Source organism: Bos javanicus, chromosome 15, assembly GCF_032452875.1.
Source record: "Bos javanicus breed banteng chromosome 15, ARS-OSU_banteng_1.0, whole genome shotgun sequence".
Classification (NCBI taxonomy): domain Eukaryota; kingdom Metazoa; phylum Chordata; class Mammalia; order Artiodactyla; family Bovidae; genus Bos; species Bos javanicus.
The window spans coordinates 47491324-47509126 of record NC_083882.1 but is presented as its reverse complement, the minus strand read 5'-3'; the positions used below and the strand labels follow the sequence as shown (position 1 = coordinate 47509126).

General features: G+C 36.1%; 1 protein-coding gene and 1 pseudogene across 1 annotated transcript; one reads left to right on the top strand and one right to left on the bottom strand.

Moving 5' to 3' along the window:
* Positions 1-8599: 8599 nt before the first annotated feature.
* On the top strand, positions 8600-10661 carry LOC133260959 (putative olfactory receptor 56B2; annotated as a pseudogene).
* A 3650-nt stretch (positions 10662-14311) lies between these two features.
* LOC133261248 (olfactory receptor 52N5-like) lies at positions 14312-15277 on the bottom strand. Its single transcript, XM_061439758.1, has one exon. The coding sequence runs from the start codon at positions 15275-15277 to the stop codon at positions 14312-14314; it is 966 nt and encodes a 321-aa protein (XP_061295742.1).
* Between the last annotated feature and the right edge of the window lie 2526 nt (positions 15278-17803).

Sequence of the window (17803 nt, the reverse complement as noted above, 5' to 3'; positions counted from 1 at the left end):
CTCTGCTTTTGAATATGCTATCTAGGTTGGTCATAACTTTCCTTCCAAGGAGTAAGCGTCTTTTAACTTCATGGCTGCAATCACCACCTGCAGTGATTTTGGAGCCCCCCAAAATAAAGTCTGACATGGTTTCCACTGTTTTCCCATCTATTTCCCATGAAGTGATGGGACCAGATGCCATAATCTTAGTTTTCTGAATGTTGAGAAATAACATTGCTCTCTCTTTGTTACTTGGTTTTGGACAGATCATTAGCAATTTTTGACAAAGGATTCCTCACTAAACATATGTATACTAAATTACCATGTATACCTGTGGCAGATTCATTTTGATATTTTGCAAACTAATACAATTATGTAAAGTTTGATAATAAAATAAAATTAAAAAAAAAGAAAAAACATTTCAATTAAAATTAAAAAAACACTCATATTTATTTATCAGAATCTCAAGTCCTTGAAAAGTTATTTTCAAGCAGTATCATGTATTCTAATCTGTTCCCTAATTATCTTGATAGATAAAAATATCTACACTCATTCCATACGTTGTTTGTAAGAATCCAACACTTTATAAAAACAAAATTCAAGAGTCCAAATTGTGATATCAGGGCTTCCATCTTGTCCACTTTCCATTATTTCCAGCTGAAGATAGTGACCAAGCTCCTGATTTTCTCTATGTTTTACTTCCTGGTTAGAAGAATATGAGAAAAATGTGAAATGGTGTGCTAAAACTGAGAAATTTTAGTTTAGATTAAATAAATTAGCACATAACATGGTATAGGAGTTCCTGTTTCACTAGAAATATCCAATATGTGCTAATATGGTAGTGAGAATAAGAAAATGTTAATACAATGACTACTCACCACTACCACCTACAATATGATGAATGCAGGTAGCTAATTTTCAAACACTGTCAGAGGAATTATTAATAATAATAATAATCTTGAATACTTTTCCTTTTGGTGAAAGATGTTTCAGGATCTTAGAGACTCCAAACGCTCAAAGTTTCAGGTCTCTGAGTTCATTCTGACGAGATATGCATGCAATGTTCTATTTAATTGTAACAAAAAGGTGAAAAGACAGCCTTCAGAATGGGAGGAAATAATAGCAAATGAAGCAACTGACAAACAACTAATCTCAAAAATATACAAGCAACTCCTGCAACTCGATTCCAAAAAAATAAATGACCCAATCAAAAAAGGGGCCAAAGAACTAAACAGACATTTCTCCGAAGAAGACATACAGATGGCTAACAAACACATGAAAAGATGCTCAACATCACTCATTATCAGAGAAATGCAAATCAAAACCACAATGAGGTCCCATTTCACGCCAGTCAGAATGGCTGCGATCCAAAAGTCTACAAGCAATAAATGCTGGAGAGGGTATGGTGAAAATGGAACCTTACACTGTTGGTCAGAATGCAAACTAGTATAGCCACTATGGAGAACAGTGTGGAGATTCCTTAAAAAACTGGAAATAGAACTGTCTTATGACCTAGCAATCCCACTACTGGGCATACACACTGAGGAAACCAGAATTATTATTATTATTGTTTAGATTAATTATTTTTATTTTTTTTTAACTTTACAATATTGTATTGGTTTTGCCATGCATCAACATGCATCTGCCATGGGTGTACGCATGTTCCCCATCCTGAACCCCCCTCCCACTTCCCTCCGCATACCATCCCTCTGGGTCATCCCAGTGCACCAGCCCCAAGCTTCTTGTATCCTGCATCGAACCTGGACTTTCAATTCATTTCTTATATGATATTATACATGTTTCAATGCCTTTCTCCCAAATCATCCCCCTGCTCCCTTTCCCAGAGTCCAAAAGACTGTTCTATACATCTGTGTCTCTTTTGCTGTCTCGCATACAGGGTTGTTGTTAACCTTTTTCTAAATTCCATATTTATGTGTTAGTATACTAGTATACTAGTATTGGTGTTTTTCTTTCTGGCTTACTTCACTCTGTATAATAGGCTTCAGTTTCATCCACCTCATTTGAACTGATTCAAATGTATTCTTTTTAATGACTGAGTAATATTCCATTGTGTATATGTACCACTGCTTTCTTATCCATTAATCTGCTGATGGACATCGAGGTTGCTTCCATGTCCTGGCTATTATAAACAGTGCTGCAAAACATTGGGATACACGTGTCTCTTTCAATTCTGGTTTCCTCGGTGTGTATGTCCAGCAGTGGGATTGCTGGGTCATATGGCAGTTCTATTTCCAGTTTTTAAAGGAATCTCCACACTTTGCTCCATAGTGGCTGTACTAGTTTGCATTCCCACCAACAGTGTAAGAGGGTTCCCTTTTCTCCACACCCTCTCCAGCATTTATTGCTTGTAGACTTTTGGATCGCAGCCATTCTGACTGGCGTGAAATGGGACCTCATTGTGGTTTTGATTTGCATTTCTCTGATAATGAGTGATGTTGAGCATCTTTTCATGTGTTTGTTAGCCATCTGTATGTCTTCTTTGGAGAAATATCTATTTAGTTTTTAGCCCCTTTTTTGATTGGATCGTTTATTTTTCTGGAATTGAGCTTCAGGAGTTGCTTGTATATTTTTGAGATTTGTTGTTTGTCAGTTGCTTCATTTGCTATTATTTTCTCCCATTCTGAAGGCTGTCTTTTCACCTTGCTTATAGTTTCTTTTGTTATGCAGAAGCTTTGAATTTTAATTAGGTCCCATTTGTTTATTTTAGCTTTTAGTTCCAGTATTCTGGAGGTGGGTCATAGAAGATCCTGCCTGATTTATGTCAGAGAGTGTTTTGCCTATGTTCTCCTCTAAGAGTTTTACAGTTTCTGGTCTTATGTTTAGATCTTTAATCCATTTTGAGTTTATTTTTGTGTATGGTGTTAGAAAGTGTTCTCATGTGTCTTTTTCAATTGTGGTTTCCTCAAGGTATATGCCCAATAGTGGGTTTATTGGGTCATTTGGTAATTTTATGGGTTTCCCAGGTAGACTAATGGTAAAGAACCCACCTGCCAATGAAGGAGAAATAAGAGACACAGATTCAACCCCTGGGTCAGGAAGTTCCCTGGAGAAGGGTATGGCAACCCACTCCAGTGTTCTTGCCTGGAGAATCCCATGGACATAGGAGCCTGGTGGGCTACAGTCCATCGGGTCACAAAGAGTCAGACATGACTGAAGTAACAGCATGCACACAGGCACAAGTGGTAATTTTAGTCCTAGTTTTTTAAGAAATCTCTATACTGTCTTCCATAGTGACTTTATCAATTTACATCCCCACCAGCAGTGCAAGTGGGTTTCCTTTTCTTCATACCCTCTTATTGTTTGGAGATCTTTTGATGATGGCCACTCTGACAGGTGTAAAGAGATGTCTCATTGCAGTTTTGAATTGCATTTCTCTAATAATGAGCTATATTGAGCATCCTTTCATATGTTTATTAGCCATCAGTATGTCTTCTTTGGAGAAATGTCTAAGTCTTCTGCCCACTTTTTGATTGGATTGCTTCTTTATCTGGTAGAGAGTTGCTTGAGCTGCTTGTATATTTTAGAAATTAATCCTTTGTCTATTTTTTCATTTGCTATTATTTTCTCCCATTCTGAGGTGTTTTCTTGGTGGTTCTTCTTATACTTCAAAAACAATATTTAAAAAACAGTGCAATGATTCTTAAAGTCTTACAAAATTTGATTTATTTATTAACTTGTTCATCCACTTAAAAATATCTTTTAATATCAAGTACATGCATGCCAGCTTGCTAGACAATGGAAATATAAGCATAAATACATTGTGATCAAATTGCCAACATTCGTTGCATCATTGAGAAAGCGAGAGTTCCAGAAAAACATCGACTTCTGCTTTATTGACTATGCCAAAGCCTTTGACTGTGTGAATCACAACAAACTATGTAAAATTCTTAGAGTTTGGAATACCAGACACCTGATCTGCCTCTTGAGAAATCTGTATGCAGGTCAAGAAGCAACAGTTAGAACTAGACATGGAACAACAGACTGGTTACAAATAGGAAAAGGAGTATTTCAAGACTGTATATTGTCACCCTGCTTATTTAATTTATATGCAGAGTACATCATGTAAAATATCAGACTGGATGAAGCACAAGCTGGAATCAAGATTTCCGGGAGAAGTATAAATAACCTCAGATATGCAGATGACACCACCTTATGGCAGAAAGTGAAGAAGAACTAAAGAGCCTCTTGATGAAACTGAAAGAGGAAAGTGAAAAAGTTGGCTTAAAGCTCAACATTCAGAAAACTAAGATCATGGCATCTGGTCACATCACTTCAAGGGAAAGAGATGGGGAAACAATGGAAACAGTGACAGACTTTACTTTGGGGGGGATCCAAAATCACTGTAGATGGTGACTGCAGACATGAAATTAAAAGACCCTTGCTCCTTGGAAGAAAAAATATGACCAGCCTAGAGAGCATAGTAAAAACCAGAGACATTACATTGCCAACAAGTGTCCATCTAGTCAAACTGTGGTGCCGGAGCAGACTCTTGAGAGTCCTTTGGACAGCAAGGAGATCCAATCAATCCATCCTAAGGGAAATCAGTTCTGAATATTCATTGGAAGGACTGATGCTAAAACTGAAACTCCAATACTTTGGCCACCTGACGCAAAGAACTGGCTCATTTGAAAACATCCTGATGCTGGGAAAGATTGAAGGCGGGAAGAGAAGGTGATGACAGAGGGTGAGATGGTTGGATGGCATCACTGACTCAATGGACATGAGTTTGGGTAAACTCCAGGAGTTGGTAATGGACAGGGAAGCCTGGTGTGCTGCACTCCATGGGGTCACAAAGAGTCGGACACTACTGAGTGACTGAACTGAATGTTTTTTCCAAATTTTAAAATTTTGGTTAAATTCTGGTGAATTTAAGATATCGATATTTTTTAATACCACGATTTTAAAATAGAAAGAGATATTGATCCACAGATACATATATTTCTTACCTAGAAAGCCTATCTTTTCTTGCAACTACATCATGTTGAGTTGGCCAAATGTTTGTTTGGGTTTATCTATAATATCTTAAGGAAAATCTGAATGATTTTTTTGGCAAATTCACAAATGTTGGTTCCTGTCCTTTCTGAGAGAGAGTTGAATACTACTAAGAAAGTTCATGCTTAAAGTTAGATTTGGTGGTAGGAGGGGACAAAATATAACAGAATATTTCAAAATCACAAAGATAATAGTATTGGTGAACATAACATATTGTATAATATTATATGATATGTCATAATATCAGTGAACATAATAATATCAGTAGGAAATAGCACACAGCACAGAATAAAGAGTAAGAAAAAAAGGAAGGATGGAAGAAAGGAAAAAAGGAAGAAAAAACTGATCTGGCCAAATCCCCACCATGACTCAGTTAAGACCATGTCTCTTTTCCTCTTTGAAAATTCTCAGAATCTCCTCCAAAGTTTGCTTAGTTTTGTTACCCTCTACTTCTTTATGACTCTAAAAATTTGTCATGGCACAAGGAAAGTCTCTGAAGAGAACTCATCAAGTAGTTCATTCTATGTTACTTTGCTACTTTCAAACAAGTTACTTTTTGCAGTATCTAAACTGTCATCTTTCATTGTGAATACCTGAAGATAAAACAGGGAAGCAGGTAGAAAAATTAATATATGACAACTTTATATCTTGATTCCCTCACTATTTTAAATAATGTTGTCAACTCTCTTATGATGACTGAAAATTTATTCTTTGGGAGAGAACATTAATATGTGCTATGAATGCAAATATATCAGGTGTGATGAAGCCTGGGGATGAGACATCAAAAAAAAAAAATTCCTAAAAAACTAGGAATAAAACCACCATGTGACCCAGCAATTCCAATCCTAGGCATATACCCTGAGGAAACCAGAACTGAAAGAGACACATGTATCCTGTTGTTCATTGCAGCACTATTTACAATAGCTAGAACATGGAAGCAACCTAGATGTCCTTTGACAGATGAATGGATAAAGAAGTTGTGGTATATATACACAATGGAATATTACTCAGCCATAAAAAGGAACACATTTGAGTCAGTTCTAATGAAGTAGATGAACCTAGAACCTATTATACAGTGAAGTGAGTCAGAAAAAGATAAATGCCATATTCTAATGCATATATAGGGAATCTAGAAAAATGGTACTGAAGAATTTATTTATAGGGCAACAATGGAGAAACAGACATAGAGAACAGACTTATGAACATTGGGAGAGGGGAGGAGAGGGTGAGATGTATGGAAAGAGTAACATGGAAACTTGCATTGCCATATGTAAAATAGATGGCCAATGGGAGTTTTCTGTATGGCTCAGGAAACTCAAACAGGGGTTCTGTATCAACCTAGAGGGGTTGGAAGCAGGGGGAGATGGGAGGCAGTTTCGAAAGGAAGGGGATATATGTATCTCTATGGCTGATTCATGTTGAGATTTGACTAAAAACCTCAAAATTCTGTAAAGCAATTATCCTTCAATTAAAAAATAAATTTAAAAAATGAGAAGGTGAATCCAATACTCATATTTAGGTGTAAGTCAGACAGTGTCCTTCTACTACTCAATATCAGGAACACTGAAAACCAGTTACATATTTTTCCTGGATGCAGATGGGTAGGTATTTTTCTGAAATCAGCTTTCTGAAATGTGTGGGTTAATAGTCAATTAGTAGCCAAAACAGTATGACATTTGAGAAATAATTCTAGTATTAAAGATAAAGACAATGCAGACTACACAAATAAACTATTGACATTTAGAAGTTATTAAAATAATACATATGAAGTAGAAAAGAACAATATGTATAAGTATATAACTTCTTTAATCTACTATTCTTTGTTATCAATATGATAGAATGTCATCACTTGGATTAAGATGAATATACTCAGCAGGTGTATATCCACTCTGTTGTACTGTAGATACCATAATTTAAAACCATAACATTTTTCAAATATTTGATATCTTGAAATGCATTCTTAAGATGTAAATTATTGAAAGGAAAAAGTAATAAAGAGCAAATATTTAGGAAAAATTGATGTAAAAATTTGTTCCCGTTTTTAGATTAAACAATTAAATTAATAAATTAATGTAGATATACACTAACTTGATTTAGTCATGTAGTTTTCAAAATATTTATCTCATACAAATTTTTGAAGGTCTGATGCTCCATTCTTTGCTTTATGACTATCTAGAATGCTCCAAGAATCAAAATTAGTCAAGTAGGGAAAAGTTCAGAGAAGGCAATGGCAACCCACTCCAGTACTCTTGCCTGGAAAATACCATGGACAGAGGAGCTTTGTAGGCTGCTGTCCATGGGGTCGTGAAGAGTCGGACACGACTGAGTGACTTCACTTTCACTTTTTACTTTCATGCATTGGAGGAGGAAATAGCAACCCACTCCAGTGTTTCTTGCCTGGAGAATCCCAGGGATGGCGGAGCCTGGTGGGCTGCCGTCTATGTGGTTGCACAGAGTTGGACACGATTGAAGCGACTTAGCAGCAGCAGCAGGGGAAAGTTATTAAAAAACAGAATAGAATCAATTGTGTATAAGTGAGAGCCCTAAATCACATTTCTTTTACTGTTAATCAATTTTGGACAAGTATGAGCAATTTTTAACACCAGTTTCCTAACTAGAATTTATATGTATACTAAATTAATTCATACATTTCAATTAAAATTAAATAATTCACATGATTATTTCACAAAATCTCGAGTGTTTGAAAAGTTATTTTCAATGTCATACATTCTAATCTGCTACTTGAATGTCTTCATGCATAAAAATCTCTACATTCATTGCATTCATTATGTCTCTGATAATCAAACACTTCCCTGATGGCTCAGTGGTAAAGAATCTGCCTGTGAAGCAGGAAACATGGATTCAATCCCCAAGTCAGAAAGATTCCCTTGGAGAAGGAAATAGCAATCCACTACAGCCCAGGGAAATCCCATGGGTTGAGTTTGCCATGCTACAGTATGTGGGGTCTCAAAAGAGTTGGACTTGACTTAGCAACTAAACAGCATAATCCAACACTTTAGCAAAACCAAATTCAAGAGTCCAAGCTATGATATCAGAGGACTTTCCTCTTGTCCAGTTTCCATGACTTCCAGACTGAAGATAACAACCAAGGTCCTGATTTTCTCTAAAGTTCTATTCCTCAATCATGAGAAGTTGAAAGTAATGTGAACTGCCTAATGGTTTGATGTTAGGGTTTTGATTAGCTGAATTAACATATAATGAACTGCCACAGTTCCTGTTTCACTGGAAATATACAATAAATTTTAGTGCTGGGATGAGAATTAGTGTGAATACTGTTAGGTGCTCAGTCAGTGTCTGACTCTTTGCAGCTCCATGGACTGTAGCCTAACAGGCTCCTCTGTCCATGGAATTCTCCAGTTAAGAATATTGGAGTGGGTGGCCATTTCCTTCTCCAGGGAATCTTCCTGACCCAGGGGTTGAAACCAGGTCTCCTGCACCGTAAGCAGATTCTTTACCAGAATTTTAAAGTTACAGTAACTCCATGCCATCACCACCTACAATATCATGGATCTGGGTAACTCCTACTCAAACATGGTCAGAGAAATTATTAAGATTGTCATGTTGAATATTTTTCCTCTTCGTGAAGATGTTCCAGGATCTCAGACACTCCAAGAGCTCAAAAATCCAGGTCTATGAGTTCATTCTGTTGGGATTCTCAGGCATTCACAGCTGGCAGCACTGGCTTTCCCTGCCCCTGCCCCTGCTCTACCTCTTAGCTCTCAGTGCCAACATCCTTATCCTGATCATCACCAATCAGAAGGCAACACTGCCCCAGCCTATGTATTATTTCCTCGGCATCCTGGCTGTGGTTGACACAGGCCTGGCTACCAACATCATGCCCAAGATTTTGGTCATCTTGTGGTTCAGTGCTAACACCATCCATCTCCCTGAATGCTTTGTGCAGATGTATGTCATACATTGTGTTATGGGCATGGAATCAGGAATCTTTGTCCTCATGGCTGTAGATAGATACATAGCCATTTGTTGACCACTACACTATTCATCCATAATTACTGACTCTTTTGTGGTCAAAGCCACTGTGTTCATGACACTCAGAAACATCCTTCTTACAATTCCAGTGCCTGTGTTGGCTGCTCAGAAGACACTATTGCTCAAAAAACCAAATTGAGCACCGCCTGTGCTCTAATCTTGGCGTCACTAGTCCATCCTGTGATTACAGGACAATCAACAGTATCTACCAGCTATTTCTCCCGTGGACATTCATGGGTAATGACTTGAGTTTGATTTTTATATCCTATGTATGTACCCACAGTGCAGCAATGACATTTCTCTTCATCCCAGTTCTACTCAATGTATCAAAAATGTTTTTCCCTCTGCCCTGAACCCCATGGTCTAGGTACTCAAAAACAAAGAGCTCAGACAGGGTTTATATAAGGTTCTTAAGCTGGATTTCAAAGGCAACTAATTTGGAGAGAACGCTCACCTTTGTAATTTTCCAACATACACACACACACACACATATATTAGATCCTCCAAGGATTGCAGATGACAGAATAACTAAGAAACACTGACATTTCCAGTTAGTATAAGTAATTGGTTACAGCTAATGAAACTTTATAAAAAATAGTAAAAACCGATAATTTAACCATGTTTTTCAAAGAAAATCTTCATCAAGAATAACACAGTGATGACCGCCTCAAGAAATCCAAGAGAAAGATAAGTTGAATAAACACTTCACTTTCTTACCTAGTTGTCCTGGACAGCATTTAATCGCATTCGTTAGCACAGACACCTGCCATTTTCTTCTCTTTAATGGAAGTATTTATCCATGTACTTCTCATATAATTGCTGACAGGTTAACACTCACTCCTGCCATCTGTGTATTGATTTTATGATGTGTATTATTATCTTTTATAATAATAGATATAATATAAGACCAAATACTTGAATGTACATTTCTCTAAAGAAGACATGCAAAGGCCAACAAGCACAGGAAGAGATCCCCAACATCCTTAGTCATTTGATGAACACAGGTCAAAACCACAATAAAATACCCTATATATTCTTAAATGGATATATTCTTTTTTAATGATATTAACAAGTTATGGCACCTTTGTGGATACATTGGAGCCCTTGTATATTAATGGTGGAAATATCAAGTCACATCATAAATAGCTTGGAAACTAATAAAAAAGTTGAGCACAATTCCAAACTTATTCAGAAATTCAATTCTTAGTCTATACCTAAAATATTCAAAACAGAAGTTAAAGCAAAACTATGTACACTAATGTTCATAGCAACATTATCTGCCAAAACAATAGGAAGCATCCAAATATCCATCACCTGCTGAGTTTATGAGCATAACCACAAGAGATCATTATCATTATCATTCCTCACAAGGACAAAGTATGGGTACATGTTGTTGCATTGATGAAAGAATTCTGCTAAGTGAAAAAAATAAAAAAACAAGCAAACATACCAAAAATGCTACAACTTGTATAACTTCATTATATCAGTGTCCAGAATAGGTATATCTATTGAATCAGAAAGTAAATTGACTGTTTCCAGGGACTGGGGACACTGTTTAATTTGGAGTGACTGAGGAATAGTTATGGATTTCTTTTTGAGGAATTGAAACTGTTCTTGGATTACACAGTGCTGAAGTTTGCACAGCGCTGTCAATATAGTGCTGTGCACTCTTAAATCATATAAATGGGTAGTGTGATTGTATGTAATTTTCACTTCTATAAGAAATAATAAAATGAAAACATAGTACAAAATTTATTTTCAACGTATGTATTTATTGCATTATTTCCTATAAGTTAAAGGAACATACATGTCCAAGAATAGAAAAATGTCAAATATATTATGTAAAAACAAGATCACACTTTTATTTATAATACTGATGAATAATCGTGTTTTAAATTTGCTTAGTCTATAATGTCAATTGAAAATTCCATAACTATGTTTTAATATGATATTTTTCAAGCATTATTTTCAAACTCATATGTAGAAAATATATACTAAAAATGTATCAGCACATGCCCCTCCACTGTTCATAGTAGCACTATTTACAATAACAAGACATGGAACCAACATAAGCATCAATCAACAGATGAATGGATAAAGATGTGGTATGTGTGCATGCATGTCCATCATTTCCGACTCCTTCTGATCCCATGGACTGTAGCCTGTCAGGATCCTCTGTCCATGGAATTTTCCAGGCAAGAAAAGTGGAGTTGGTTGCACTTCCTTCTTGAAGTTTTCTTCCTTCAGGGGATCTTCCTGACCCAGGGATCGAACTCAGGACTCCTGCATTGGCACAGGGGTTCTTTACATTATAGAATTTAAGGTTTAGATTTATCTAATTCTGAAATCTTTTTTAAACCCACTACTTTTGTTGTCTAATTAAAGAATATAAATTTAGAATCAGTTGTGCTTTATTATTGTTTTTGATATTAACACCATCATCATTATTATCTCAGACTTGGGCATCTAAATTTTCCTAACTGAATATCTAAGCAGACTAAGCCTGAAATTTTGATGAACTTCTAAAGTGTCATAATATTTATCATTATCCTCACTTGAAAGTAAGATAGATATACAAAGGAACACATAAACAAATGTACATGTGAGTGATTGAAACTTTCAAAAACATTGTAAATATTTTCAACTGTGTGCTTACATTTTGACACAAAAAGAACTAAAAATACATAGTAAAATTTCTAATGCTCGTTAAATTATGATCATTTTCATTTCTGTATTTATATATCTCAGACAAAAGCACACAAATATAGAAACATGCAGATAAAAAATACTCTTACTTACGTATCACTTCATAGTAAGAATGAAAAATTTCCACATTTTTCCTTCTTTAATTAAAATTAGCTTAATTCCCATACCAGTACTTGCATCTCGAGTGTTTTGCACTTATCCTCTGGGATATATAACAGTCATCCTAATCTCTAAATATTCAATTCAATAGTACAAACATCAAGGGATTTAAAAGTTGAGGACAGTAATGTACAGCTATTATGGAGTAGTGTTTTTTGTTTTGTTTTGTTTTGTTTTTTTTACTGATGTCCTGAACACCTGGACCCAGTTGCATTCAGCTATTTTGCTATCCAGAAACTAAGGTATTAAAGGACATATGAACGTGGGATTAAGAGTAGGATATTTGCTGCTGTTGGTTGTGATAGGATAAAGCAGAGAGAGACTTTGAGTGTACATGAATTCATTATTGTATCCTCAGAAACCCTGGCTTGATTCCACCCCACATTTAAGGGCAGAAGTGCTGTAAAAGACTAAATTTTCTGAAAATGTTTTTGCCCATTTCTCAGACTGCAATTCAGTGTGATTTCCCATAATGACTATGTAGTGATTTTTCTAAAAGCAAATAGGATCCTTTGGTTCTTTCATCATGGATGTCAGGTATGAATCAACCCCTGTAACTAGAAGTGGGGGAAGTACAAGAAAATAGTTCTTCATGATCACAGTGGTTGCTTTTCACCTACCTTCCCATTGTTCTCAGGATGAGAATCTAATATAATTGCTTCATTTCTAGAGGCATTTACTTGTGACTGCATTTATCCATTTTAGATAAGAAAATCTACTTGGAGAAACAAACCATCATATTAGGAAAAGAAATGAGGTGTAAAATTGAGAACTGACTAGTGAGGAAGAAGCATTTTTTATAGTTTAGAAATGGGAATAGGCAACATGTAGTATGATAACTGTACTTATAAATAAGTGACCATGTTCTTGTGTTAATATAAGTCTCCCACAGAATAATATGAGCCCAGTTTCCACAAAATTTAAACTCTAATGTATTGAAATCATTTAAAATTCACTTTGGAAAAAGTCTAATGTAATTATGGTCAATACTAAAATATTTGGTATAAGCTTGGATCATTGAGAATCCTGCAAATGAATTGCAATTGGAGCATAAAGTTGTTCTTATGTAACAATAAAATCAGTTTTAATAATAAGCACTAGAACTATGAAAAGAAAAGATGAAGGACATAAATAGGATTTTTATCTCATATTTGAGAGCTGAATTCTTATGAATAGAGCACAAATAAATTAAGAGATAGGGCTTCCCTGATTGCTCAGCAGTAAAGAATGTGTCTACCAATGCAGAAGATGTGGATTCAATTCCCTGGTTGGGATCAAAATCTGTCATTTGGAAATATTGGCTCACTGTGCTATGCAGATCTCCCAAATGTCGACATACTTAATTTTTACAGCGATAATCTCACATCATATGGACTCTAGAAAATCCCTTTGTACATTAGTAAGAGAATGAAACTGAAAAAAGGCCAAAAATGCCTTAATATTTCTATGAAAATTATTGTCACTTCACACATCTTTTCTCAAATGGTCTTGAGGTTCTTAGGGCTCCATGGACAACACCTTAATGCATGTTGCATTAGAAACTCCTGAGGTAGAAGGGGAGAAGTAAGGTAGATTATTGATTATCAGTGAACAAAGAAAAATAAATTTTTAATTGGGAATTACAGTGGAGAGGTTATATCCAAGATGTTTTTATAAAATTGGTAGTTGTGAGAATTACTTATGTAGTTTCCATTGGCATTATAGATGTCATTTTATTTAATACAGAAAAAGCCTCAATATCAATAAAGGAAAAATAAATCCATATTCTGAAACAACATAGCTGTTTTGAGATGTATATTGCATGTATTATTTTTTAAAGCTAAGCTATAGATTGCATATTTATTTCTTCAGTAAATTGGTCTGCTTGCTTTGTACAATATGATGTTTACTAAGTGCCATTTTTAAAAAAAGCAGTGACTGACATTTGCCTGTATATTATCAGTGTAATTCATAAACTGAATTTTAACTTCAATGACTGCCTAGCCTGGAAAATGTCCTGAAAAGCCATTTAATTTCTTATCCATAAGGACGATTACATAGAGAAGGAAATGGCAACCCACTCCAGTATGCTTGCCTGGGAAATCCCATGGACAGAAGAGTCTGGCAGGCTACAGTCCATGCGGTTGCAAGACAGTTGGACATGACTTAACAATTGAACAACAAAGGAAGATTATAATCACAGACAAGACAGTTAACTCTCAAAAGGTTAAGAAAATATCCTACATGAATACATTAAGAGGAAAGTTGTAATGAACCAATATCAATGACTTGGTTCAAACTAGTGATAGAGGAAAAAAATATGGGGAGTCAATGGAATATAAATCCAGAATTATCTGTAACTTTTCCCACTGTAGTTGCAAAAAACATAGATCATAGAAAAGACTCAATATCACACATGAGTTTCTTCTTTGTTGTTTTTCATTCATCTTTATTCTATCTCATTTCACTTGTCCTGAGTACTTGCACCTTTCTCACCCTGCAAGAGCTTTATGACATTGTCTCGAATCTGTTTTGTCTTTATCCCGTAAACAATGGGGTTGAGAGTTGGGGGAAGAAGAAGATAAAGATTAGCCACAATGATGTGAAGAGAAGACGGAATAGAGTGTCCTCCAAAACGGTGAGTAAATAAAGTGAACAATGCTGGAACATAAGTGACAATAATGGCAGATATATGGGCAGTGCAGGTGCTGAAGGCTTTCTGCCGAGCGTCTGCGGAGGAGAGACTGACCACCGCCCGAAGGATCATAGTGTACGATACAGATATGCAGCTGATATCAAACACTCCGATCAGGAGGGCAACCACCAGACCATAGATGACATTGACCTTGATACTGGCGCAGGATAATTTCACCACTGACATGTGGTCACAATATGTATGGGAGATAATATTGCTTTGGCAGAAGGGCAAACGGTTAACCAAGAATGGAAAAGGAATCATCAGCAATGCACCCCTCAGGAAGGTGACAAGTCCAGCTTTGGCAATGATAGGGTTAGTGAGTATGGTAGCATAGCGCAGTGGGTAGCAAATGGCCACATAGCGGTCCAGAGCCATGAGCATGAGCACCCCAGACTCCACACCTGTGAACCCATGGACAAAGAACATCTGGACCAAACAAGCATTGAAGTTAATTTCCTTGAGATTGAACCAGAAGATGCAGAGTGCATTGGGTAGGGTAGTGGTACAGGTAAAGAGATCAACAAGGGAGAGCATTGCCAGAAAAAAATACATTGGATGGTGTAAGGACTCCTCATGATGAATGAGATACACAAGGCCAAGGTTTCCCAGAAGGGAGATGATATACATTGTGCAGAATGGGAGGGAGATCCACACATGTACTCTTTCCAGACCAGGAATTCCATTAAGAATAAAATATTTTGGGGGCACATATGAATTGTTGGAAACCAGCATAACTGATTCAATAAAGAGACTCTATTTTTTCCACCCATAAGTTTGTACCCTAGGAGAAGAAATTAAAAAAAAAAAAGAAATTTAGATCATCCTTGAGAACGTAGACTTCAGTTTGGCATAAAATTATATTTATAACAGTACCAACAACTTTGAATAATAATGATTATGAAAATGCACAGTTTATTGAATAAATAAATATTAAAGAATATTTTTAAAGTTTTGTAAACAATATAAATGTAATTTTAGAGCCACAATTGCAAAATTGTAGTTTTTGTTTTGTCAGCAAATAAAAGAAGATACTGAGGTAGAGAAAGATTGAATAATGTTGCTGCTGATGCTGCTCCTCAGTCGCTTCAGTAGCGTCCAGCTCTGTGCAACCCCATAGACAGCAGCCCACCAGGCTCCCCTGTCCGTGGGATTCTCCAGGCAAGAACCCTGGAGTGGGTTGTTATTTCCTTCTCCAATGCATGAAAGTGAAAAGTGAAAGTGAAGCTCAGTCACATCCGACTCTCACAGACTCCATGGACTGCAGCCTACCAGGCTCCTCCATTCCTGGGATTGTCCAGGCAAGAGTACTGGAATGTGTTGCAATTGCCTTCTCCAGAATAATGTTGAATATCAAGCAAAACTAGATTCATAACCTCAGGTGTAACCAACATAAAGATAATTTTCAGACAAGTAATGTATAAGCAATCTATGTCACAATTCATGAGTATCCCTTCTAAATGCATACTAGATATTTTTTTTTTTTAGATATTTCTATCTTAAATTTCCACAGACAGTTTACGTTCTTCATGTCCAAGACTAAATCATTTCAGCCTCTATCCCATGGCAAAATAAGCTCCATTGCTGAGTTCTGATTTTTAGATAATGATGTCTAACACACGATCTACCAACATCTTTGTGACCTTCTCAGGTGTGCCTCTAGCTTATCTTGGATACATATATTTCCTTATAACTCAAAGTATCTTAGTTTTTATTTTGTCCAGGTCATCTCAGCACATATACTATCTGTATTCTATCCTTAGTCAGGGGAAAAGCTGTATTTGTAATCCAGAAATAATTTTAATATCAGTCCTTCCTTCCTATTACCACTCTTAGCTGTCTTTTAAAGACCACCAGCTACATCCACTCATTTATTTGTATAATCTTTTGTATTTTTCAAATCTACGTTCTGTAGATACTTTTGAAGACATTTTAATCCTATTTGGTAATCTTCAAAGTCTCCTTAACAATTTGAATATAGAGCTCAAATTTCTTGGCATGTCATTAAATAAAGTAAACTTTAGTTTTTATCTTCTCTTTCCCATGTTATTTCTTTTTTTTATTGTCAACCTGTTTATTTATTTTTTTAATTTAAATTTTATTTTATTTTTAAACTTTACAATATTGTATTAGTTTTGCCAAATATCAAAATGAATCTGCCACAGGTATACCTGTGTTCCCCATCCTGAACCCTCCTCCCTCCTTCAATATCTGCAAATCAATCAATGTTATACACCACATTAACAAATTGAAAAATAAAACCCATATGATTATCTCAATAGATGCAGAGATAGCCTTTGACAAAATTCAACATCCATTTATGATAAAAACTCTCCAGAAAGCAGGAATAGAAGGAACATACCTCAACATAATAAAAGCTATAGATGACAAACCCACAGCAAACATTATCCTCAATGGTGAAAAATTGAAAGCATTTCCTCTAAAGTCAGGAACAAGACAAGGGTGCCCACTTTCACCATTACTATTCAACACAGTTTTGGAAGTTTTGGCCACAGCAATCAGAGCAGAAAAAGAAATAAAAGGAATCCAAATTGGAAAAGAAGAAGTAAAACTCTCACTGTTTGCAGATGCCATGATCCTCTACATAGAAAACCCTAAAGACTCCCATGTTATTTCTTTCCATTCTTTAAGCACCCAAGAGTATCCTCGTTTGGATGATGTAATATATGATCACAGTATCCCATAACTTAGCATTTCATGCTTAAACTTTGGTGACCACTTGCAAATTTCAGCTACAGCATATACCTCTAGCCTATGTTGACTTTGTTCAATTTACTTCCCTTATTTGAAGACCTATCCACCATATAGCTTTCTTGATATGTCTTCTTTGAATACTGAGACAGAATGTCACTTCCTCCAAAAAGGACCAGGCATCCCAGACTCCAGGGTAAGTTACTGTCATTAAGTTCCCTGACCCAGGGACAGGGCCAGGATGTTTAATTTCCCTGCCTCATGAGAAAGGCTGGTCTGCATGAAGCACAAGCTGGAATTAAGATTGCCGGGGGAAATATCAAATACCTCAGATACGCAGATGATACCACCCTTATGGCAGAAAGTGAAGAAGAACTAAAGGGCCTGTTGATGAAAGTGAAAGAGAAGAGTGAAAAAGTTGGCTTAAAGCTCAACATTCAGAAAACTAAGACCATGACATCTGGTCCCATCACATCATGGCAAATAGATGGGGAAACAGTGGAAACAGTGGCTGACTATATTTTGAAGGGCTCCAAAACATTGCAGATG

Coding starts and splice junctions, on each gene's coding strand:
- LOC133261248 (XM_061439758.1), bottom strand. CDS start 15,277: ATGCTGGTTTCCAACAATTCATATGTGCCCCCAAAATATTTTATTCTT.